The sequence below is a fragment of the Dermacentor albipictus genome, chromosome 6 (genome assembly GCF_038994185.2).
Source record: "Dermacentor albipictus isolate Rhodes 1998 colony chromosome 6, USDA_Dalb.pri_finalv2, whole genome shotgun sequence".
NCBI classification, from domain to species: Eukaryota; Metazoa; Arthropoda; class Arachnida; order Ixodida; family Ixodidae; genus Dermacentor; species Dermacentor albipictus.
Genome location: NC_091826.1, coordinates 110,615,164 through 110,639,301, shown reverse-complemented (window position 1 = coordinate 110,639,301; position 24,138 = coordinate 110,615,164). Strand labels below are relative to the sequence as shown.

At 45.0% G+C, this 24,138-nt stretch overlaps 1 protein-coding gene across 1 annotated transcript in view; it reads left to right on the top strand.

Annotated features, from left to right (window-relative positions):
* Window positions 1–24,138, top strand: part of LOC135913302 (uncharacterized) — a 91,438-nt gene that overhangs the window by 25,029 nt on the left and 42,271 nt on the right. The window contains exons 8-12 of the mRNA XM_070541241.1: window positions 3,169–3,189; window positions 8,713–8,745; window positions 9,509–9,529; window positions 13,321–13,506; window positions 20,923–21,145. Of these exons, the coding sequence (XP_070397342.1) occupies window positions 3,169–3,189; window positions 8,713–8,745; window positions 9,509–9,529; window positions 13,321–13,506; window positions 20,923–21,145 (484 nt within the window). The remainder of the gene's footprint in view (window positions 1–3,168; window positions 3,190–8,712; window positions 8,746–9,508; window positions 9,530–13,320; window positions 13,507–20,922; window positions 21,146–24,138) is intronic.

Below are 24,138 nucleotides of genomic sequence, written 5' to 3'. Positions count from 1 at the left end.
AGACCAGCCGGAATCTGCGTCTGCGCCGCGGACCACGATTGGTTTAGCCCACCCTCGAGACCCTGGAACGCTCAATGGGACCGATGACACCAACTTTGAGGAGTGGCTGACACAATACGAACGGGTCAGCGAACACATTCACTGGGACCTGACGGTCATGCTGGCCAATGAGGACTTTTATCTGAGTGGAACGGCGAAGTTGTGGTATGACAATCGCGGGGCCGAACTTGGGCGCTGGGATACATTGAAGTAAAAGCTCCGTGATCTGTTCGGCAAGACCTACAGTCGCAATATCACTGCAAGGAAACCGCTGTGAATTGGAGCCCAAACGTCCGCGGAGTCGTACCTGTCGCACATACAGGATGTGCTGGCACTGTGCCATAATGCTGACAGCTCAGGCCAGAGTCTGACAAGGTCGGCCACGTCCTGAAGGGGATAGCGGACGACGCATTCAATCTGCTCATGTGCAGAAATTGCGCTAAAGTCGGTGCCGTGATCGAGGAGTGCCAGCGCTTCGAGCAGGCCAAGAGTCGCCGTAGGGAACGACCATTCGCCCGGCTTTGCTTCGGAATCTCTTGCACTTCTCCAGATTCCATCTCATCGTGTAGGTCTTTCTGAAAAGCTTTTGTTGCGTTGCACCAGACCTTACAAGGTTTTACGGCAACTTGGCGACGTGAACTACGAGATCGTGCCACTGGACACTTCTCAACCATCTACTCTGTCATCTCGTGACGTCGTGTATGTATTCTGCTTGAAGCCTAGCTTTTCCACCACGTCTTCCTTGTGTAATTAGTCTGCGCCAAGACGGTGCTTCGACCGCCGGTGAGGTTAGGTGTTACGAACCACCTCCTTGGACTAACGAAGATGACGACGATGGCCGGGACGTTGCGCATGTTCAGCCATCTTGGCCGTCGCTGCAAAACGTCTGCTTATAAACTGAGCTTCGCTTTCATCTATTTAACGCCGCGTCACAATATATTAACTTCAGCACACAAAAATACATAGTTGGAGCCGGTGAGTTTAGAAGGCTCGTTAGCTTAGCAGGAATCCTTAAGCTGAAATCAGTTTGGATATATTTATTTTCCAGTTACGTAGCAAAATGTATTGGCCTTCCAATTAAATTGGCCCAGTACTGATTAGGACAGCGTTTTGTTGAATTGGTTAATCTCGCAACAGTTATTTAAAAGCAGTTTAGCGGGGCTTATCTCAAATCTCGTTTAATGATTCATTGCAAGTTAAGGGCATCGAGACCCACCGGCTTTAACTCCTGAATTAGAATATGGTCTATGAAGCGTTTACTTAATAAGTAAATTTGTGAAGCATATTTAATTACTCAACATTGCGTTTCACATTTTTGTTCTGATAGACTGAACCTTAACCCAGCTCGAGCGGCAGAATTGTGGTTTCTTTCAGGACAGATTTAAAAAGTCTGAACATTTGAATGAAGCAGTATATATAAAGTGTCAAAGGCGCATACTTTACATTTTTAGCTATGCATGTTGTCGGTTAAAATATGCAGTTGCACACGTCTAAGTATTATAGTTATTTAGTGACCATTCTATAGTATGTATCAAAATAGTTCTATAGCAGCAACTAGTTTTCGTCACCTGTCAACGCAGACAAACCCACTAATTTCCTCAGCAACGAACCTCTCTTTCTGTTCACACAATATCAGTATTTTGTATAAAACGAAGCTGCGTAAATATATTACAGAAGTGAATAAAATAACTGCATACTAAATACTGTGCCTCTGATTTTCTATTACCACTGTAGAAACAGAGAGGACGCCGAAAACTAAGCGCTTCTATTGCTCTTCATCAGATTTTGTTTCGTCAAGCAGATGTTGGAACATACATCGTGCCTTAGTGCGCTTTATGTACCCTGTTTTGCAGTTGTGGTTTCTGCATTTATTCTTTTTGTGATTGACTCAACGAAACCTTGATTGTTTATGTAGCAGTGTAAAGTGTCGACCTTCTCTCTTCTTCATTTTTCAATCGCCTTTTCCCAGTGCAGGTAGCCTCCCGGGCTCAGCCTGGTTAACCTCCCTGACTTCCTTATGCCTTTTCTCTCTCTCTCTCTCTCTCTCTGCATTTACTTGAGATGACTTTATGTTCCAATGTGTTTCAAATCATTTTGTTCCGAGCTGCTTTTAATGCATGTACATCACCTGATTTCACGTGTTTTTTTTTTCGTGCTTGTTAGCTTTCTTTGGTTCCGTGGCGCGGTTTATTGTTTAGTTTTAGAGGGACATAAAAGAAAAATATTGTTTTCACCTAGATTCAAAGATTAGGCCTCTGTAATAAAACACTTGCCATTTGTAGCCAGAACTGAGCTTTTAAGCGAGAAAAGAAAATGGCAAATCAGAGTAGCTTCACCTGCATAGGACTGCGGTATCAATCATCTGACATCAGCACTAGCTCATTTGTATAAAGAGCGGTAGAGAGGTAGGTCGTCTGGGAATTACATCAACTAGTTTGTTTTGGTGCGGGCGATAAGTATTGAGGAGGAGCAACGGGATGTTCGGTGGAAATTTTCAGCGTGCTGTACACCAGCACGCGAAAAACAATAATATAATTCAAGAGAAATAACTTGTCGATTATCTCACTTAATTTTACCTTTAGTGTCCGCTTAAGCATGTATTTGTTCGTGCTGTAAGGACGTAGCTGCCACAGTTTACAGGCAGCAACACCGCCGATATACTGCACATAAAATGTTTTTACCAAACGTTGCCTGTCCCTGGTATTGAGCTGATTTTCTAGTATCGAGGAAGACGACCCGCGCTAAGTTTTGTACCCCCTCCCCCCCAGAAAAATAAAATCAAGACATCGTTGTTTTTTTAAGTGTCATTTGTCATTGATCGGCTCTATAAATAACGCTGCATTTTGTTTTGTTTGGATCGTTTGGCAGGAAACTGATGCCAGATCTTTATCTGCTGGCAACACGCGAACATTGAAGATATTTGACAGTTAATGTGATGAGTGGCGTAAAAGATGCCAGCAGCAGAAGCTATCAGCAAGGCACACCGTTCAATCAGTGCTGGTGCCTTGCTTGTTGTGTGATTATAGAAGCAGAAATGCAAACATCAAGGTTTTCTATTCATAAGTAGAGTTACGGAAATGTCTAATATACTGTCTGGTTTCTTTTTCTTCCAAACAATATTTCTTGTAGTGACAACCAAAACGAAGCAAAGTAAGTCAGAACTTCTTTTTGTTTTCTGAAAGAGATTGATTTTGTCTTGTTAACTTAGAAGCTGCAGTTGCCTTTTCTTTTTGTGCGCATGTGCACAAACGCATGTTGCACGTAACGCGCTAATTCAGATTTCAGTGCTTCACACCACCGGTGATTTGAGGTCACAGATCCAAGAACAATCGAATGAACATCTGGAAGTAGTTTTCAGAAGAGTTCACTCTCACTATATACTTGATCAACGCATGCAAAAATAGGGTCAGCGTTTAGGCTGATTGCAGCATGCAGTGTGTTGTGGGTGAGTGATAGTGCTGGCAAGCCGAGTTGCGTCGGTTGCTCTTGGGTTTAGATGGGCAGCAGAGTTTGAGGATTGGGTCGAACGCAGACAGTGTTGGGTTGAGCGCTCGTGACGCCGCAGTGTGGAAAATAGAAAGGTGCTTGAAAGCAAAAATAAATGAACCTGTTTTCTTACAAGTGAAAACAAACAGAATGCATTTTTGAGCAAAAAGAGCAAACAATAAAATCTAAGAAACGTAATCACTGTGTTAGTCCCGGTTAGTATTACGAATTTAGTGTGCGATTTTAAGCCACGCAAAGCCGATCGAAGCCAAGTGCTCTTAGTTGGTGTTTTCTGTTACGCGCTGCGAAAAAACTGCGAGTTCACCCGCGTGAAATGGCGAAAATCAGTCGAAGTAAACATAGTTTGTTTTGTGACCATCTGCTGCACGCCGTCGCCGTCACCCGCGAGGGTGGCCTAAGACGGCTTGGGGCCCCACGCTAGTTTTCGATTTTTGGGTCTTGAATTAACGCGAACGCAAGAACCCATGACTGGCTTGGGTTCTGCGCATGCGCACTGGTGGCGCGGAATTTTCTTGGGTCCCCAAGCCGCTTGGGCCCCCAATTCTAAAACTCTCTATTATCCGCCACGACTGACTTAGCACGAGCGCCGCAGGTGCGAGGCAGTCTTTCCGTAACAGCGGTCGCCAAACCGGGCGTCAGTGCCCGCTGCTTCACCTATCTTACCGCGCCGGCAGCCAGCGTCCGACCGAGCATAAACAAACTCGACCCCACTCCGCAATGCCGGCACGCCTAGGGACAAACGCCTACAACATGCGCTAAGAAACCTCCTTCGTAGTATGTAGGCAGAGTTATATATTCAAGGAGAAAAAGCCCCCAGATTTTTCACTCTCGCGCCCGCTCTTAGTCGCGCCTGCGCACAAACGGCTGGCGATTCCTCAAATGAACGTCTCGTCGAAGGTCGCCGCCGCGTCGCGTCCGTGAAGCGTCTGGCACACGACACCGCGACGCATATGGCGTCTCAACAAATCGCTTCTGTTGCGGCGGTTTCCTCAAATGGCGCGCCGTGCCAACCGAAACCCCTTACAGAGGAAGGCGGCATGAATTTTAACGCGACAGCGTTAAGGAGCTCGTGTCGCAGAAAAGCCGGTGTCGTCGGCGTCGGCCCAGGCGTGCGGCGCTTGCTCAGGCGAACATTTCGTTGTCGCGCCGAATGCTGCGTTGCTCGACGCTCACCGCGTCCGATGCGGGGCGCGTAGTCGTTGCGCCGTAGCAAAGCCACCTTGCCACCTCTGTAGCACGCCGCAACCTTCGCTTCTCATTCCAACGAGCAGCTCTGTCTCCAGAAGGCATCTCACCTCGTGAGTGTCTAGCAGAGGCAAGCGCAGATGCTTATATACCGCCGCGACGCCGCGAGTTGGAGCCCCGTTTCTCCTCTGTCGTGACGTCACGGTGTCACGTGGTATTGAAGGCGACACCGCCGCGCCTGAGGAGCTGGGTTGAGCTCTAGTATTATGCTTCGCATAAAAACAACTTGCGAGATGGGCTGGGTGGGAATTGAACCAGGGTCTCCGGAGTGTGAGACGGAGACGCTAGCACTGGGCCACGAATTCGATGCTTCAAAGCGGTACAAAAGCGCCTCTAGTGAATGCGGTGTTGCCTTAGAAACGAGCTGTTTCTAAGGCTCAGGCGTGCGTCGCTTGCTCAGGCGCACATTTCGTTGCCGCGCCGAACGCTGCGTTGCTCGACGCTCACCGCGTCCGATGCGGGGCACGTAGTCGCTGCGCCGTAGCCCATTGTCTTACACCCCTTGGTGGGTCGACGGGAACGCTGTCGCGTTCCACTCTTGAAGCTTAAGCATCCTCCAATTTTTTCTGAAGCCATAACTTTCCCTAGCTCACCTGGTCTCTGGTATTTGCGATAGCGGAGCCACGCATAATTTTTTTTCAATATTTTTACCGGTACGGACTTTACACGGGGCAAATTTGTGGCTACTTGACTGAAGCGTCAAACTGCGCTCAGACTGCTGTGCAAATAAATGCAATCACAGGCGACAGACTATGAACACATTGACAGTGGCCGACGAACTTTTGGACATGGACTAGTGCCATCTTGTAGCGACTTGCGGGAATCAGTCAAGACGCTAGTATGCACAGGGCGTTCCGTGACTTCTGTTTTTTTTTTAAATTTCATACTCCATAGTGGCTGTGGGGGCCTTAAACGATGGCTGGCCTCAAACCAGTAAATAAGGTATATTGTCTTTGTGCCGTCGAAACGGCGGGAATTGTTTCTGAAAAATACATTTCGAAAATCAGCTGAGGTTCGACACTTGCATACAGGATGAAGTGCGGCAGTGCAGACAACAGCAAAAGGCAGCAGGAATACAGCACAGCCACCCATTTCTAGTATGACGAATTAGCATCTTTTGGGGGCGGGGGTGTGACGCAACCAGAACTTCGTATTATGATAATTAGAATAATTTTTTGTTATTTTCTGTTTCTAATTTATCAAAGAAAGCATTGAGACAGAACTTGTGAGCCAGTACTCTATTGTAAGGCTATCAAAGAAGTGAAGTATTCCTTCCCTATAGCTGCTACTTGTGTTTAGTCGGCTCTTATACTGTAGTGCGGGTACAACTTCTTGCAGAAACCTAGGGAATCACACAGGAGCCTACTTCGAAAGGTAATGAGGCCTAACTAAATTCTGTCTCATACGGCCAACACACACATCACGGGCACGCAGCGGGCCATAATTATAAGGTGCAGTAGGTGAAAATATATACCATTAACAGAATCAATTTGAGTTGTGGTCCGCTGCCAGTCTTACATGTTTGGAATCACCAGCTCGCGTTAGCTAATCCCCACGTGCTGTCAGACATTTCCCATTTTTGCCACCCCTACACAGCTTTAGGGAAATGCTTGCCAGGTCAAGCCCTTTGTGTGTTTCCGCACAACCCTTCGGCATTTCTTGTAATGCGGCCCTATAAATTCCCGTGCATGCCATCGCATCTGAGGCATTCCAAGTGCCTGCTAAAGCTGGTTTTAAATGACATATCAAATTGCTAATTGGTCTGTGGAGGCGGGAATTAGTGAAATCGAGCTATCACGATTTAGTTTATCACATACACGTCCTGCTCCACATGTGGAATGAATCAGCAGCCTGTTTGTTGTGCAATAATATAGCTCAAAGACTACACAGGAACATTAGTAGAGCAGTTTTAACTAGCATTTATATCCGTACGAGTAAGATCGAACGACTCAGCCGTTATGCGACAGTTCGTTGCTCTTGGGTGACTGCATCACATTAGCTAAAGACGCACTGCGTGCACCGAAAGCACATGCCAGTGGTGGTAAGAAGGTCGACATTAGACAAGCTGTTTCAAAATGAGCGATTACTCCATCATTCCGTACTTTTCCCTACAAATGAGGCTATGACTTTGCTCTTTCAACTTTTCATCCACTCTCGTTCCGTGACACGGCGGTAATGTGTCGACCATAAAGTACAACAGTTACCGCGACTTCCTTCTTTCATGCATTCTACACAGAGGCTGCATATTGTAATACACAGATACGAAGGTGACTACGGGGGTAGCAAGTCGTATAGCAGCCAAGGCAAAACAACTTAGCGCCTATATCGTGTCGTTTACACGCGCATCCTACAAACTTCGCACTTTCTTCATCGCTGAAATCTGTGTATACTGTCAGGGAGGCAAACAGTTTTCAGCGTTGGATCACAGTGATTTGTTCCGCTCACATGTGATAATAGTTTTCGCGGCACCATCGTATTCTGGGAGTATACGAAACCAAAAAAATACGCACAGGCAGAGCTTACTGCCAAACCAAAAAAGTACATCTTATTTTTTACGCAAAGAATATACACACCGAGAATGTTGAGGTAAGAGTTCTTCGTATAGAAAATATAATTTGTGCAATGAAATCTAGGAAAGCTGAAACTGGAAAAATGACAAAGCATATGGTTTGTTATAAAATTGAATTCCTCCTAAAATTTTTGCTTGTAGATATAGCAATTTATCTTGAATTGGTATTTCCATTACTTGATAGGTTAGGAACCACACTACTTTTCTATACTGTTTAGAATGCTTCTTAACGAATATATCATTACTAAACATATTGAAAATTGTTGGATGTGCGCTATCACTGTCAGATACTGCGAAGGTTGGCTTTCTTCTGACGTAAAGCCTCCAGCGCGATGATATGGCCACCATGTTTGACAACCCGGTCAAGATCGCTAACACTTTCTCGCTTGCCCTGCGCTGTTCGTGGCCGTCCGTGTGCTGGTTACCTTTGGGAAGCAGTGTTTGTGCCGGCACGTATGCATAATGCCACGCACACTTCCCCACAAGGCACGTCTGAGCTAAGATGGTGCAACCTCTCCGCTTGTGAGGTGTGTCTGCGCAAAGACTTCAAAAAAAAATATCACCTCTGCCAAATAACACAATTATAATCCTTGAGCTGTATCGGTCAAACAGGCAGACATAATTTACAGGAGAAATTGCAACGCACAGTCGATCAATTACCAAACATTCACTGGTTTAGTTATTTTTTACTCATTGCCTTGGGCAGATATCTTAATTTACGAATCTGACAAATTTACAATGTTCGTAAGGCAGATCCACTTCGAATTCTCAGCATGGCAGCAGTTTTGAAATATTAAATCACAAACATTGCGAAGAAATACATGGGCAGTCCAGATACTTTAGTGCAAAAGGCCATTTTGTTCCAATATTGCGGTTTTGCCAACGCCATTTACAAAGTGCATTTTTACTGCCAGTTTCATAGCGCGCACCTCGAAAACAGTGTCATCCACAGTATTCTCCTCAAGTGGATACGCCTTGCGGTCTCACCAGCTACAATTTGTAAAATAGAATGTATGTGGTAAGGAATTACATAAAAAGCTAACTTGTGAATTCTTGTCCACTAGTCTAATATGCATTTCGATTCATCGTGTAAATAATGTGTGCCTCTTCAAGCATACTAGCTCAAGGCCCACATTTGTGCTATCTGACGCAAGCAATCTTTAGACATTTCTTGTCTTCGTAGAAACGCCTCGTGTATTCGCACCGACTAACTGGTTCGGTGCTTGTCCGTACGAATCGCTCTAGATTACAAAAAGTTTTCAACTTTTACTGCAGCCACGTTTTATGTTTTGCGAATATGAGTGTGACGAACAAGTACAATTTTACTTTAAACAAACGAAAACCTGTTTCAGGTACTACGAGAGCCACCACATCGAAGAAGCCAGGTGAGCAGAAACGTTCATAATATTTGGCGTTGAAAAGAAAAAGAAATGGAATAGTACACTAGGCAAGCTCTAACTTACGCTTGGCAGTCGTATTCCTGTTAGCATGTCAGTGGAAGAGTGTCGATGTTGGCCACAGACTGAGGGTGAACGCGCGGAGAGAGCCGTCGGGAAGTCGTTGAGACATGTAGGCAAGGCAAAATGAACTCTCGCTGTAATGATTTAGATTGGAATTGAAACCAGCGCTAACTGAACTTATGTATATTTACCCAAATTTCAACTGCCAGTATGGAAATATATTGGGATTTAGGATGTGTGGCGAAATATATTACAGCGTTCAACGTGGCGTTTTCTCATGAATATTTTTAGGCAGTGGTAAAAATAGCAGTATTGCGTGTGACGATATCATATAATTTCTGCCTGATAGTCTTGAAGGTTTAGCGCTAGTTAAGAAAATTTCAAGCACATGGTATTGGGTCCGACCATCTAAGGTTTACTAAAGTTTGTGCCAGAACTGTTGAAAAAGCGTACCGCGAATCTTCCTAAAGCGTACCACTCTAAATACTGGCTTGCAAAAGGTGATGCACCATTCCTACACAATCTTAATGAAATTGTGTCATGATTTCCGGAAAAAGAGGTATATTTGCAAATTTGCCCAGTCATGATTCATATTTGGGCGACAGCGAGACAAGGGCGACCGCCATAATTCGGATAAGGGAAGTATGGAATGAACTAGTATGTTCTGAATCATTGAATTTTTTCGCAGTGATGCCGAGGAAGACAATGCGTGAGTATAAGTTTCTCGCTGAATTATCGCTTATACATATCAATATGTGTTCATAGAAAACGAAAACAGCCTCAGATTTCGAGGTTGAAGCGTGATCTGCGTACAACGGTGAACGCTAGCAGGAATCTTAACGACATATAGCCGAGAAATAATGCGCAAGCAGGCTTTGCTTTTATTGAATCAGCTAATGACTTTGTCGCGCTGTGTGTCGCATCAGCAACATCGTCATGCGTAGCCTTCACGACTAGTTCAAATATTTAATACGCTCGTTGCCGACAAAACAGAATAGCAGGCTGGAACATTTCACACACGTTTGGTACAAAGAGGAGAGACTGAAGGAGCTTTCAAATATACCGCGCGATAAGTGAACGGCCACAAATGATTATCCTACTGCGATTGCCGCAGTCGCCTTGAGAGCCACTCTGTATATCTGAAACGTTTGTTTGAGATTAGCAGTGATTTCCTACACATGGAATAAAGGCAATGAAGCAAGACATTCTATAATCTCAGTTTTAATGAAGACATAAGAAAATGCTCTGTCAGACATGAACGAGGCAGTATTTTCACTGGTATTTTAATTGATGCGTGCATTTGATACTGTTGACCTGGACGTACGTTTTGTTGGATACGCTAGAGAATTTTGAAATTTGTGTTATGTTTGCTACTTAGCTGAAAGGCTATTTCTCCACTCGAGAAAAATGTGAAAATCGAAAATGATTTCGACTTGACCTGGTGCGGCGCGCAGTCTCTCAACAAGGTCACCCAGATTTAGCTTGTACGTGAATGACCCCTGGGAAAGTGAACTGGAGCATAACTCAAGATGGAGATGAGAAGGCACCGGTGTTGCTAGATGACAGAAAAAGGCGTAATTATGCGCAGTCTGATGCACGTAAAATACTGTAGCGATTCCACGAACACGAAATCGATATCAGTAATACTACGACAGAGCTGCTTTTACGCGTAGCCATAGATGGCCCGTCTGTGAAATCGGCGAGCTTACGTTTGAAGCCGCGAAGGAAGCGAGCACCGGAGGAGGAAGGCGCCTGGAGGTGGAGGAGAGAGTCGCCAGGCTCGCGCCCTTTCTCTGTTTGCTTCGACGCCGCAGTGCTCACCGTGCATGCACGCGGCACCTCTTCTTTGCATCTGCAGCAATGTGCGCTTGCCCTGTTATTGCGCTGTTATGACAACAACTCTTGAAAAAGCGCGCCAAGCACTGGAAACCGTGAATATTCCTAAAGCCGACCGCTCTAAATACTGGCTTGCTAAAGTTAATGCGTCTTTGCTACACAATCTTAGCAAAGTTGTGCCATAATCTCTGAAAAAGAAAGGAGCATGTTCGCGCAGGGCACACGTTTGCGCATAACCTGCATTCGCGAAGTGAGACGTCACTGCAACACTTTTTGAGTAATTAGTACCGGAAGCTGAGGGCAGCTATACATCTCAACTTGCAAAGTGGCAATAGCTATAATTGATCATGAAATGCACTGTTACATTGCAAACACTGTGAAGTTTTTAGAAGCAGTATTTGACCGTGTGGTGTCTCAGCAGGTTAATGTCGAGCAGGCATGCAATAGGTCATGAACAGTAATTTTGCGGTGGTATGACACAAGTGTTATGCGACTGCCTCTGTAAAGTGTCTAATTTAAATACATTTTGTGATTCTTCGCCAGCGGGCCTTACTCGCGCTTCCTGATTTCCGTTACTGCTGCGAACTTTGGCGAACGAAAATGTCCTTATCTTTGAATTCATCGTATTTTATAACCTGGTAACAGTTCTCGCTGAAGTACCTGGTACCTGGGGCCGGCCGCATCCATAATACTACATCTTCTTCCTGGATTTGGGTCATTGTTATTATTATGTCGAGTTATTTTCGCGGTAATATCTGAGTCTCTTTTTTTTTAAATTTTGCGTGAGCGTATTTCTTGACACAAATTGCGGCTGCATTCCGGGCTAAGAGAGCGACGTGTCGTCCATTGTAGCGCGATGTTGACCCACGCCACGCAGACGACTTGCTCTCAGACATGGTGGGCCGATGCTGAAGAAAGTTTGCCTGCACACTACCTCACACGCATTCTGTGTAGTGCACCGACATAAGTTCAGGCAGAGGCGCGGCTTGCTCAGAGGAATGGTGTTTGTAACGCAAAGTGTCGCAATGATGATAACTAACCAATAGTTAGTAACCTGCCTGTTTAGACTCGTGAAGTGTACGGCTTCTTGCAATGACCTTGCAAGTGCTCAAATTTTAATCTCTTTTTTGATCTGAAGAAGTTTCTAATTCTTTGCATGTAAATGATTCATTTGGTAGAGGAAGCCTCAAATAAATAATAAAGTTATAGTGACGTTTCACTCCGTGAATGTAGGTTCCGCGCAAGCGTAAGGACGCCGCGCGCATACACACCGAGCACCACGGCATCGAAGCACAAATGGAAAGGACACAAACGTGGCGATTCTCTTCTCCACCTCCAGGCGTATATCGCTATACGCGTGCAGAGTGCCTCGATGTCTTCCTCGCCTGCCGCTCCGTGCAGGGCAGAGACAATCGCAGCGTCTACTACGGCATTGGGCACGCGAATGGCGGATACACACGAGCGCCGGCAACGCGTCCTAGATGGCGCTCGCCAAAGGCTGCAACGACGTCCACCATTCGCGTGCTCAACGCCGTAGTAGATGCCACCGCTGTCTGCACTTTGTACGGAGCAGCGGGCGAGGAGGACATCGAGGCACCCAAGTGCAAAGAAGAGGCGCATCGAAGATGCACAGCGAGCACGGCGGCGTCGAAGCACAAAGGAAAAGGGCGCAAACGCTGCGATTCTCTTTTCCTCCAGGCCCCTTTCTCCTCAGGTGCTCGCGTCCCTCGCCATCTACGCTCACGCGTACTATCACTGCACGAGAGTCCACCATTAAAATTTTAATAGAAAATGTTTTATTTCAATGTATGTACAGCTAAGGTTCAGATCGATGTATACAGAACAAGGCATAAAGATAAAAATAGTAAGCAAAAAGTGGTACCATTGCAGAGGTCATGATAGTTCCGCGTTTCCCCGAACAGACAAAAAGGGAAGCTTTATCATTTGTACTGTGCGTCAAGTGGTATGCACATTGAAAGGAAGCAAGGAACTCTTTTTCAGTAATAAAGTAAAAGCGGCTAAGGCCGAAGTTTTCATCAATCAACACAAATCGTTCGAAAGGAAAACGAAGCTTAGTGTGCTTCCTGTAACTGGCCTAGAATGTTGGCACAATATATGATTTATTCGAGGACTCTTTGATTAATAGTAATAATTACGCTTTGTTCAGAAAAGTTCTGGCTGGTCTCTGCGGTAAAGCTATTAAAAAGAAGAAACAGGGTAAGACGTCTATAAGTTTGCTTAAAAGGCGACGACTAATGCATCTGCGGCAGGAAAAGAAGCTTGGAAATCGAGAAAAATTATATGCATTGTTTCAACATATGCGGTCGTGCTTAAAGCTTAAATGTGAGCGATTTGGGTAGTTGTGTTTTTTTTTCCTCCGGATTGCTAACCTGCAAAATAATGAAAGTACAGTAGTGAAAGAAACAAAACACGCAGCAAAAATTAAAGGCGCCCCGTATAAACCACCTACATAAAGCATGCCTAAGTCGGGAGGAGAATGAAAAAAAGACTGTATGTGAGAAATAAAACAACTTACTGAGTTTGTGTTGTGATGGTGTTTGCATACAGCGCACTTAAAATTAGGAATCATTTCAAAACCTTAGTTTATTTTACAGAAATGTTTTATAATTAAACAAACGTGCACAAAATCTTTTTCTCACGCAGCGACAACGACGACCACCACAGCAACAAAGGCAACGACAACAAAGAAAACGACAACAAGGAAGACGACAACAAGGAAGCCGACAACAAGGAAGCCGACAACAAGGAAGACGACAACAAGGAAGCCGACAACAAGGAAGCCGACAACAAGGAAGACGACAACAAAGAGGACGACAACGACAACGACGCGTAAGCTTAGGGTGATTCTGTTTTACGTTGACTTTCGTGAAATTTATAAGAACCACAATCAGTGGAAAAGAAATAAAGCGCCTCCGCCATTTGTTTTTCTTCATCAGGATGAGTATCTGACGCACAGTCCTATTAAGGGCAGTTTAAAAATAGCGGTTCACACACGCACAAAAATTATTGAACGTTACTTAAAGGCAAGACGAATCATACATGTTGTCGTTGCTCTATACATATATCGATCATGACGGATTCCTTAGTGAATATGGGAGTTAACAATAAAATGTGGAAATATTTAATGATTGAACATTCGTCAGCGATATGCCAAATTTCGGGTATTTCGATATCCTTTGCATGATCATATCGACTGTAACGATAGCTCTTGCTGAATCGGCGGCGACAAAAACCACGTTGTTGTGACCAGCTGAAATCGCGCACCTGGGAAGATTAGCTTCGCAACAACTGTGCTGTCGTTAACATATATATATATATATATATATATATATATATATATATATATATATATATATAAACGACAAGAAAGGGGGTTAACCGAGGGTCCCGATAATTATTAGTCATATAATGGGAAGCCAACAAGCACTGACACCAAGTACAACATAGGGGAAATTGCATGTGCTTAATAAATGAAATAAAGTAATGATAAATAATGGATATTAAAGTGGATGAAAAAACAACTTCAATAAAAAATATCAACAATAACTTCAAACAATATATATATATATATATATATATATATATATATATATATATATATATATATATATATGTATATATATATATATATATATGTATGTATGTATATATATATATATATATATATATATATATATATATATATATATATATATATATATATATATATATATATATATATATATATATATATATATATATATATACATATATATATATGTTAACGACAGCACAGTTGTTGTGAAGCTAATCTTCCCAGGTGCGCGATTTCAGCTGGTCACAACAACGTGGTTTTTGTCGCCGCCGATTCAGCAAGAGCTATCGTTACAGTCGATATGATCATGCAAAGGATATCGAAATACCCGAAATTTGGCATATCGCTGACGAATGTTCAATCATTAAATATTTCCACATTTTATTGTTAACTCCCATATTCACTAAGGAATCCGTCATGATCGATATATGTATAGAGCAACGACAACATGTATGCTTCGTCTTGCCTTTAAGTAACGTTCAATAATTTTTGTGCGTGCGTGAACCGCTATTTTTAAACTGCCCTTAATAGGACTGTGCGTCAGATATATATATATATATCTATATATATAAACTTATAATACAGGTCACGTAACTCCCGAATGAGGGTGGGGGATGGAGTGTGCTAGTACAATTCAATGGAAAATATACAAGGAGAGAACTCTAACAAAGCACCAGAATATCAAATTTTTACCGCGATATCGAACTATAGGTGGCACCACCGTCGCCGCGTTAGTGTGCATAGGCCTTCGACGGCGCGCATTGACGTGTGGGCGTGGGCATTCCACTGTGAACAAATCGGCCCGATTTTCAGGTAATGAAACCCGCTGACTGTACTGTGCTGGTCCCATATTGCCCTCCAGCGCCACAATTTTTTTTTTTTTGCACGAAATCCGCACAGCATTTCCATATACGCGAAAGAAGCACGTACTCTCGTTCAAAGGGGGACTGGCACTCAACAGCGCAGTCTTTGTTTCGGCACTTTCTCGGGGCTTTTTGTGTATGTTCGGCTTGGATTCCGCCTATTCTGTTAATATAGTTGCGTCAGTTATTAATAGTGCATTCTGTGACAATCTTGCACTGTATAAAAAAAGAGTGTGTATTGCTGTAAAACAAAGGTAAAGTAGCAAGTTAATGCGCACTCTACTCCACCAACTGATGCGCGTTCTACAGCTTGTATTCCTTTTTTTTATTCGCTGTGAAATGCAAACAGTTAATGAGTTCAATTAGGCAAGTTAGGCCACTGTGACAGTACGTTAGTATAGGCTCATCAGGTCCCTTCAGACGAGATTATTTTTATCGTACTTGCACTGTTTCGCGCACGACAGCGATGTGACAAAGTTGCAATTACTTTTTGAGCTAATATCGTTCGCTAGTTTTACTTCAGCTAATAGCGGCCCTTGTCTTGCATCAAGCTAATAAAGTGTATGACGCGGTATGACATGAATGCACGCTTAAGGCTCTTTTTTTTTTCTACTGCTTTGAGTAATGTTCACACCACTCCGTTCATGTTTCGTGGTAACACATAGTTTGCGGAGCGAACGACAAACCGTGACCAGTCACTTTTTTAGCACGGTATTCACGTCTCGCTGCAGCGACTTCACTTAATTAAACCAACGTACGATTCTTTTGTGATGTTCTCGAAAAACGACGCCATAATAAAAGTGCTATGATTGTGGCGAGCGCAGGGTGCGACAATCACACATCGCGCGCTCGACACGGCCGTTGACTGATGTTTAAAAAAAATTATGGGGTTTTACGTGCCCAAACCACTTTCTGTTTATGAGGCCCGCCGTAGTGGAGGACTTCGGAAACTTCGACCACCTGTCTTACTGCAGCGCAAAGACGACAGTGCAATGCTAAATGCTTTTCAAAACCGTCGAACATCGTAGGGCAGCCACGAAAAAAACGGCCTTTAAACCTATTCACGCCGATACAAGCACATGTAAACACGTAGGGGAGGGAGGAAAGACAAAAGCAGAAGGCAGAGAGGTTAGCCATAATAACGTTTGGTTGGCTACCCTACTCCGGGGGAATGGGAAAGGGGAAAACAAAGATGAGAGGGAGAGAGACGAGGGAAGGAAAGAAGGACATTAGCGGTGAGCTCGCTCACGCGTGTGGTCTAATAGAAATTGCACTAATAGTCACAGACATTCACACAAGTCCGTCGTCCTCAAGAAGCACAAAAGCGCCTTCACCGCTTTATGGGACGACGAGCGACGGGGGCGGTGTTCCAGCAGCACATGCACAGAAAGCGGCCGATTTTCCTGTTTTTGGAGAGCGTTAGCAAGTTCTTGTCTTTCTGGGGCATGTCGTAGACAGTGGCAAAGCAGGTGGTGTATATTTTCTTTGGTGCCGCAGACCTCGCTGTAGATAAATTGTATATAGCATTGTATATAGCATATATAGCATAGCACATAACATTAATTTGGTGGAGGTGGACGTTCCCAGTACAGATCATGGAGCTTCGCAGCGGTCGAAACGGCGACAGTGCAACTTCGGCTTCTGCTGGCGGCACTTCATCTACGCAACCGTCTCCGCCTGCAGCCCCGACCTACTTCGCCGTTTTCCCCCCTCGGGATCCTGGTGTTTTCAACGAAGTCGGCAGTCCTGATATTGGCACTGGCTCCACCTATACGAACGTGTCAGCACCAGTCACAGGTTGGATGCGGCTATTATGCTTGCGAACGTTCTTTTCTACCTCGACGGAGCTCCACTTGCATGGTTCCAGACTCACGAAGGCGAGATCTCGAGCTGGAATCTCTTCGAAGAGAAGCTCCGCGACCTTTTTGGCAATCAATTCGGTCGCCAAGCCAATGCCAAGAAAGCCCTTGCCACACGTGTACAGACGTCGACCGAGTCCTACGTGTCGTACATTCTCGACGTCTTGGCCCTTTGTGCCAAGGCTGACTCGACCATGTCTGAGGACGATAAGTTTAATCACGTCCTCAAAGGCATCGCTGACGACGCCTTCAATTTGCTGGTGTTTACGAACGTCACCAGCATCGATACCATCCTCAAGGAGTGCCGCCGTCTCGAGCATGCTAAAAGCCGCCGGGTATCCCAGCACATCACCCGACTTCCCAACACAGCTACTACGTCATCCATGACGACCTCTTCCACCAGCCGTCGCGATGTGACAACTTGGCCCGCATCATTCATCGTGATGTCGAAGCGGCACAACCGGCGGCCCCTTCATTCCCGTCACCTGATCATTCTCCGGTGACAATCTCCTTGATCAAGGCCGTCTTCCGTCACGAGTTGTCTAACGTCGACCTGCAATCCATTCGTTCCAAACGCTCCGAACCAAACGCTCGGAACCCCACCGCGTTGTTCTTACTCCTCTTACGGCCAGCGCAACCCCTCCGAATGGTGAACCGTGGACGACAAGCTGATCTGTTTTAACTGCCGACGCACTGGACATGTCGCTTGCCAGTGCAGCAGCCGCTGGACTTCTCCGACGCGCTATTCTTCTGATTACCACCCTCGCCCCCCTAGCGCATCCTTTTCCTTCGCCCCTTCTATGCCCGCTCCATCATCTGACCCTGCGATCCCTTTGACACGACCCCATTACTCCCGCTCGCCTTCTTCCTCCCGTCGTCAATCTCGTTCGCCCCCGTTACGCCGTGCTCCTTCTCCGACCTCCTCGCTGCGCCCCCGACCGGAAAACTAGACAGTGCAGCTTCTGTGGGTGAAGCTGCAATGACGACATTGGCACGAAATCCTCGCTTCTGCTTACCCTCGAACAAGAATCTTTTGGACGTTCTCGTCGACAATGTTCCCGTGGGCGCGTCGATTGACACCGGGGCGCATGTGTCCATTACGAGTGCTGCTCTTCGCCGTCGGCTCAAGAAAGTTCTGACGCCCGCCCCGAGCCGAGTTGTACAAGTCGCCGACGGAGGGACTGTCGCTATTGTTGGCATGTGCTCTGCCCGACTCACCATTGCTGACAGACACACCGTCGTTCTCTTCACCGTCATCGAGCATTGCCCTCACGAACTCATTCTCGGTCTGGATTTCCTTGCCAATCACTCTGCCCTGATTGACTGTTCGGCCGGCTCACTTTGCCTTGACTTGCCTCTTCTTGCCGACCCTGTGGACCCGCCTCCAAGCTGTTTGAGCTGCATGGATTTTATTCGCCTACCGCCCCACTCTGACACACGTCTACTTGCTGTACTGACCAGCTGTACCTGACGGTAATTACGTGGTCGCACCAATTCCAGCAGTTACACGTGGTGTTACCGTGCCGCACACTGTGCTGACAATTACTGGCAACCGCACCTGCCTTCCCCTTGTCAATTTCGCGCTAACCGCGCAAGTTCCGCCTCAGGGGATTTCATTGGCTATAATTCGCGCTTTGCAGGATTATAAGGTCGAGCCATTCAGAGTGGGAGATCGTCACTGGAAGATCATTATATATATATATATATATATATACATGCGCACTCTTCCAAGCTGTCCCATCCCCTCTCCAGCTCTCATGCCGGCTTCCCAAATTTAACAGACATTGCTTTTTCCCTTTGACACTCCTAATACTAAGGCATTACATATATGTAAACCGTGCGACACTCCTCACACACATGCAGGATGTTTCAATGAACGCTTTCGATTTTCATTTTTATTTTAACCTGCCGTGGTTACTCAATGGCTATGGTGTTAGGCTGCTGAGCACGAGTTCGCGGGATGGAATCCCGGCCACGGCGGCCGCACTTCGATGGGGGCGAAAACACACGTGTACTTAGATTTATGTGCACGTTAAAAAATTCCAGGTGGTCGAAATTTCCGGAGTCCTCCCCTACGGCGTGCCTCATAATCAGAAAGTGGTTTTGGCACGTAAAACCCCATGAATTTTTATTTTAGAACTTGCCTCTGGCAGATGGCACAATTATAGTCTATGAGTTGGTCTACTCGAAGAGGCGGACATTACTTGCACAAAAAAATGAATGACATAATCGACTAATCGACAAAAACAAATTATGTTTTTAACCAATTACCTTGCGGAGTATATCGAAATTTACAAATCCTAGCCACCGAGAGTGCAAGGCATATCGACTTGAAAATAAATGTGTAGATTACACCATTTACCAGACATGCGCTGTCAAAATGGCTGTGAAAATGCCCTGTCGTTCCACTTACTTTCTTACCAAAACGTCGTTTTATGCATGGAACCACAAAAGTAACTGGAACGCCAATGCATTTGAGCGCATCGTTTGGGAAATATTATCTCTAAACAGTTGTCATCCTGCGAATTCATTCCAAGCGGATCCGCCTCCCCGGCTTGAATTTCTAAATTGCAAAATGTTCCATGAGGTGAGTAGCTGAAAATTTGATTATTGAATTTTTTGTTAATTAGGCGATCTTGCATTCCAATTTTTTCTTCAAGTAATGTCCATCTCTTCGAGCAGACCAGCTCATGCCCTAGAATTGTGCAATCTGCCACATGCAATTAAAAAAAAAGAGAAGTGTTAGCTGAAACACCGGATATTTCGAAGACTTCGCATCTTTCACAATATATCACATCTTTCTACAACTTAAAAAAAACGAGCGCCTTTCGGCCCGTTAATGCACTCGGTGCGTGCGGTAGTTTGGTTCCTATACCGGCACTCCGAATGGTTTGTCGCAAATGCAGCTGCCTCTCGACATTGAAGCTGGAGAAAGGCCGCCTTAGCCGTACGTTCAGCTGCTCCCTGCGCAAACGGAGGGACCACGTGACCTGAAATGAGTTTCCGTCGCTCTCGCAGCTAGACGAGGAAAGCGCCTTCCAAGTGCTCCAAGGTCGTGCGCGGTGCTTTGAAAAAACCAGCGAATGTGTCATTGTTCGTTGGCCGGGAAACGCTTGTATAAATTGTTAATGCGCGGAGCCAGTCTAGTATTTACACAATGTCGTCATCAACACCGGAACTGAACATTCACGTGTGCGCGGCACACAACTTACACGTCCTCTCAAAGTAAACCCTGTCTTGAGACATTTTGTTTGAACGTGCAATGACCGAATGGAGAAAAACAAAAATGTAGGCATGAATTACCTTACCTACTACAGTTGACTAGTTGACAGGATCTGTGTTTACATTGAAGGCGCATAGTGACAACGTAAGGTTTTGTACATTTAAGAAAAGCACTGGTATTAGGTATATTTTGGTGAATTAATAAATATATTTTGTGTCATTGAAAATAGATGTCGGAAAACAGCACTTTACTGCCGGCTGTTCTCCTGCAAGTCAGTATTTGTTGTGGCCTGAAAGTGCTTACGGATCCGGCACGTTTGTCGCGGCTTAATTGCCGTCATCACCGATTGTTGACTTTCCTTAGGAAGTTTACGTTTTAAGTAAGTCACTAATCAATTTTCGTTCGTCAATAATTGGAACATTGGCTGGAAATGGAAACAGTACTTCGCGTACTCCTTTTAGCGACATAAAAAAAATCTAAGTTTTCATCGGCCCATCGCGAGCATCGCCTCACGTCGGCAGAGCTTCGACCGCAAAGTGCGGAAGGGCGTGCATCCAATACCATCTCATTACCGATGACTCCAATCAAAAGCACATTGCATCTAGTTATTGCCCAGGACAATAGTTTCCTATAAATCGTTGTAGTGCTCCTTAGAGCATTCCCGTTGATGCTACGTGATGTGCCCTCCATCTTTGTGCTTGCTCTGCTCGTGCCTTGCGCGTACAGAGCGGCCCATCCCACCGTACTCGCTGGCGTGCACGTATGGGCCGGATATCAAGGCGAGTTCTCGGTTCCCCGAGGACGGCGTGTGCGACTACACCTTCCTGGAGCAGATGCCCGCCTCGCGTGCCAAGGACTTTGGCGGGCCGTACCCGTCCGAAGTGCAGCACTTCATCAACACCGCGGCGCGTCACACGAAGACCGAGTACGGCGTCGCCTTCGATTACAAGTGAGCCTGGCCTTGGGGAGCGACGACCTGCCCCCCTTTTTGTTTTTGTTAAGGGCCAGTTCCACGGCCTCACATATTCAGGAAGAGAGTAAGCAGAGTGAAAAACGATAAAAAACTCCGTAGAGAAATGGAAGGTAGGCGAGGACACAACTAGACAATGCTAAGCTAGGCAAGCAGAGTAGGGACAAGTAGTGGGAATAGGGCGAGTGGGAATACGTTCATGACCCGTCAGGGCGACAGCTAGACGAAGACGAATAAATGCGATCGCAGACGCTAGATCCAAGCGATAAGATTTACACGTGGACTCTGCTCTAAGTCAGGCATAGCACAGCACAGTCTAGAGAACCAATTCTGATTAAAGGCTGACATCTGCTTTTCCTTTGTTGTATATTTAAGTGGAGCCCAATTTCGTCGATTTCTAAGCCTTTGCGTTCTGAGCTCAGGACACGACCAGTCAAACAGCAGAGAGAAGCGGCATTGTTGCGCTCTTATTTATTGATGAAATAAAACTGATAAGGTAAGCGTACATGTACTGCTGTTGTGCGAGGCAAGTGAGCCTGACAATAGATCCGGTGAAAACGATGTTCGAGGAAAAAGGAAAGGAGGAGCCGGGAGCAATACCTCAAAAAGAAAGAAAGTTTCTGCGCTCGGGGGCGACGTCTATCAGTTGCAGGGCTGGAGCGCTCTGCTGTGATAAATAATCAATACACAGATGGAAACGCAGATGGTGTCCCTGCAAGCCCGCGTGAACAATGGTAAACACAAATGTTGCATGTTGCAAGGGTGAAAGATGAAATTCAATGTTTTTTTGGCTTATGCGCCATCTGTGCGCAGCTCAGAAGTTAGAAATTGCAGAAGAGTCTAAATAGATTGAAACTACGCTATGATACCGCCTTGTACGAGAGAAGTATTTTCCGACTGTATTTTTACCCAATAACAACTTCATTCCTTTTCTCACCACTATAGTTTGCTCTGAAGCAATCAGTGACATTGACTTAATCAATAAAGGCATTATTAACCTGGTGTTAAACTTGGATACCAAGAAATGCGCCGGTCCGGACGAGATACACAATGCATTCTTGGTTCGCTACTCTTTGTGGTCGTCAAGGTACCTGACGGTGATATATTCAACAAATCTTTATCATCTGTCACTGTTCCTTCCTCATGGAATTTAGCTAAAATGCTTCCTCTTTATAAATGAGGAGATAAGCAGTTTTTGTCGAACTACAGACTGATTTAAATAACATCGCAGTCATGCAAAATATTAAAACATATTCATAAACACACAGTGATTTTTCTGTAATCAAAGAATCTGCTATCTAACATACATCATGGGCTTAGGTGCGGTTTTAATACGCAAACACAGTTATCTTAGTTTACGCATAACATTTTCCTTAACTTTAATGTTGGCAACAAGGTTGACGCCATCTTTATAGACTTCTCTAAAGTATTTGACAGGGTATTACATTCTAAACTCCGTGCTAAATTCCGCGCTGTACTAAATAATTCGCAGCTAGTTCACTGGATTCCAAGATTTCTTTGAGTATGTCTCTTACAGCTCGACCGAGTCTACTGCTGTTGATGTGACATCTGGAGTGCCCCAAGACTCCGTTCTTGGGCTACTGCTTTATTTAATCTACATAAATGATTTGACTGTTAACATCTCTTCTGACATTCGTCTTTACGCTGATGATTGTGTTTGATATTGACACGTGCACTTATATTTATCGGGCGACACGTTTCGCCGCGTAACAGATCTTATCGCACAACGCGGGACGCGCCTGCATGTATCCCAAGTTTCTGGAAAGTTATCGATGCTTCTATCCGCTGTCTGTTGTCACCGAACCTTATGTTAACTGATTTCATCACTTGACGCGAATGGTGTAAACTTTGTGGAAGGCACGGGGGTCCCAAAGATCAGTCTGGAACATTCGACGTCTGATGTATAAGACGCGCTTGACCCGTTGACCAGATTTTCGACGATCGCCGACCGTGCTCGCCGCTATCGTTGTGCTATAAGTGTAGCCTGTATTTGTGGGCACAGGTTCGCCCAATAAGTTAATTTTGTCTTTCACAGTATTGCTACTGTGTTCTTGAACGTCACCACCACGTGACAATATGAAATTATTAACTGTTCGAATCATCACTGCCGCCTCCAGGAGTAATTTTCTAGATTTTGCACTTCGTGCAACACCTGGCAAATGAGCATTAAATTTGATAAAATCGGCCGTATGTCCTTCTGTAAAAAGCTTCTCTTTCTTCATTACTCCTTCGATAACCACGCTTTGTGTAGAGTATCTGAGTAAAAATATCTCGGTGTCATTTTTGCGTATAACATGTCATGGTCTAATCACGTTGATTGCATAATTTATAACAAAGCACTAAAAATGTGGTTTCCTGCGTCGTAATCTATCCAAAAGATAAGAAGCTATTACTAAATAAATCGCTAATCCATCCTTTTATTGACTACGCATCTGTCGTTTGAAATCCTTTTAAGCAGTGTGAGATTAACGCGCTAGGAACAATTCAGAAAGAAAGCTGTAAGATTTATACGTCACCATTATGATCGTGACTTTCCACCCTTTTCTGCACTTCGTTCCTTGAATTTAACTTCGGACTACTGACGTCGCCGCATAGCATTATTAGATTTCTTGCACATCATCTTCAATTCTTCCGTTACACTTTAAAAAACAACTATGCTAACCTCGTGGCAAAGTCATCGACGAGATGACACCACAACTCAAAGCTGAGGCCTACTTTGCACGCACTAATATGTTGACATTCAGCTTTTTCCTTCGTTGCATAGAAGACTGGAATTCCTTACTTGGCTCCATTCTCTCATGCCCATCCCGAAGTTTTGTATCTGCCATCCAAGATGTATGGTCTTAGCACATCGCCCTCATTCATTGTATCGTATTTTACGGTGTACAATTTCCATCTGTTAATCCACGCCTGCTGCAGCGCTCATTGCGCTGTAGCAGGCGTGAAAAATG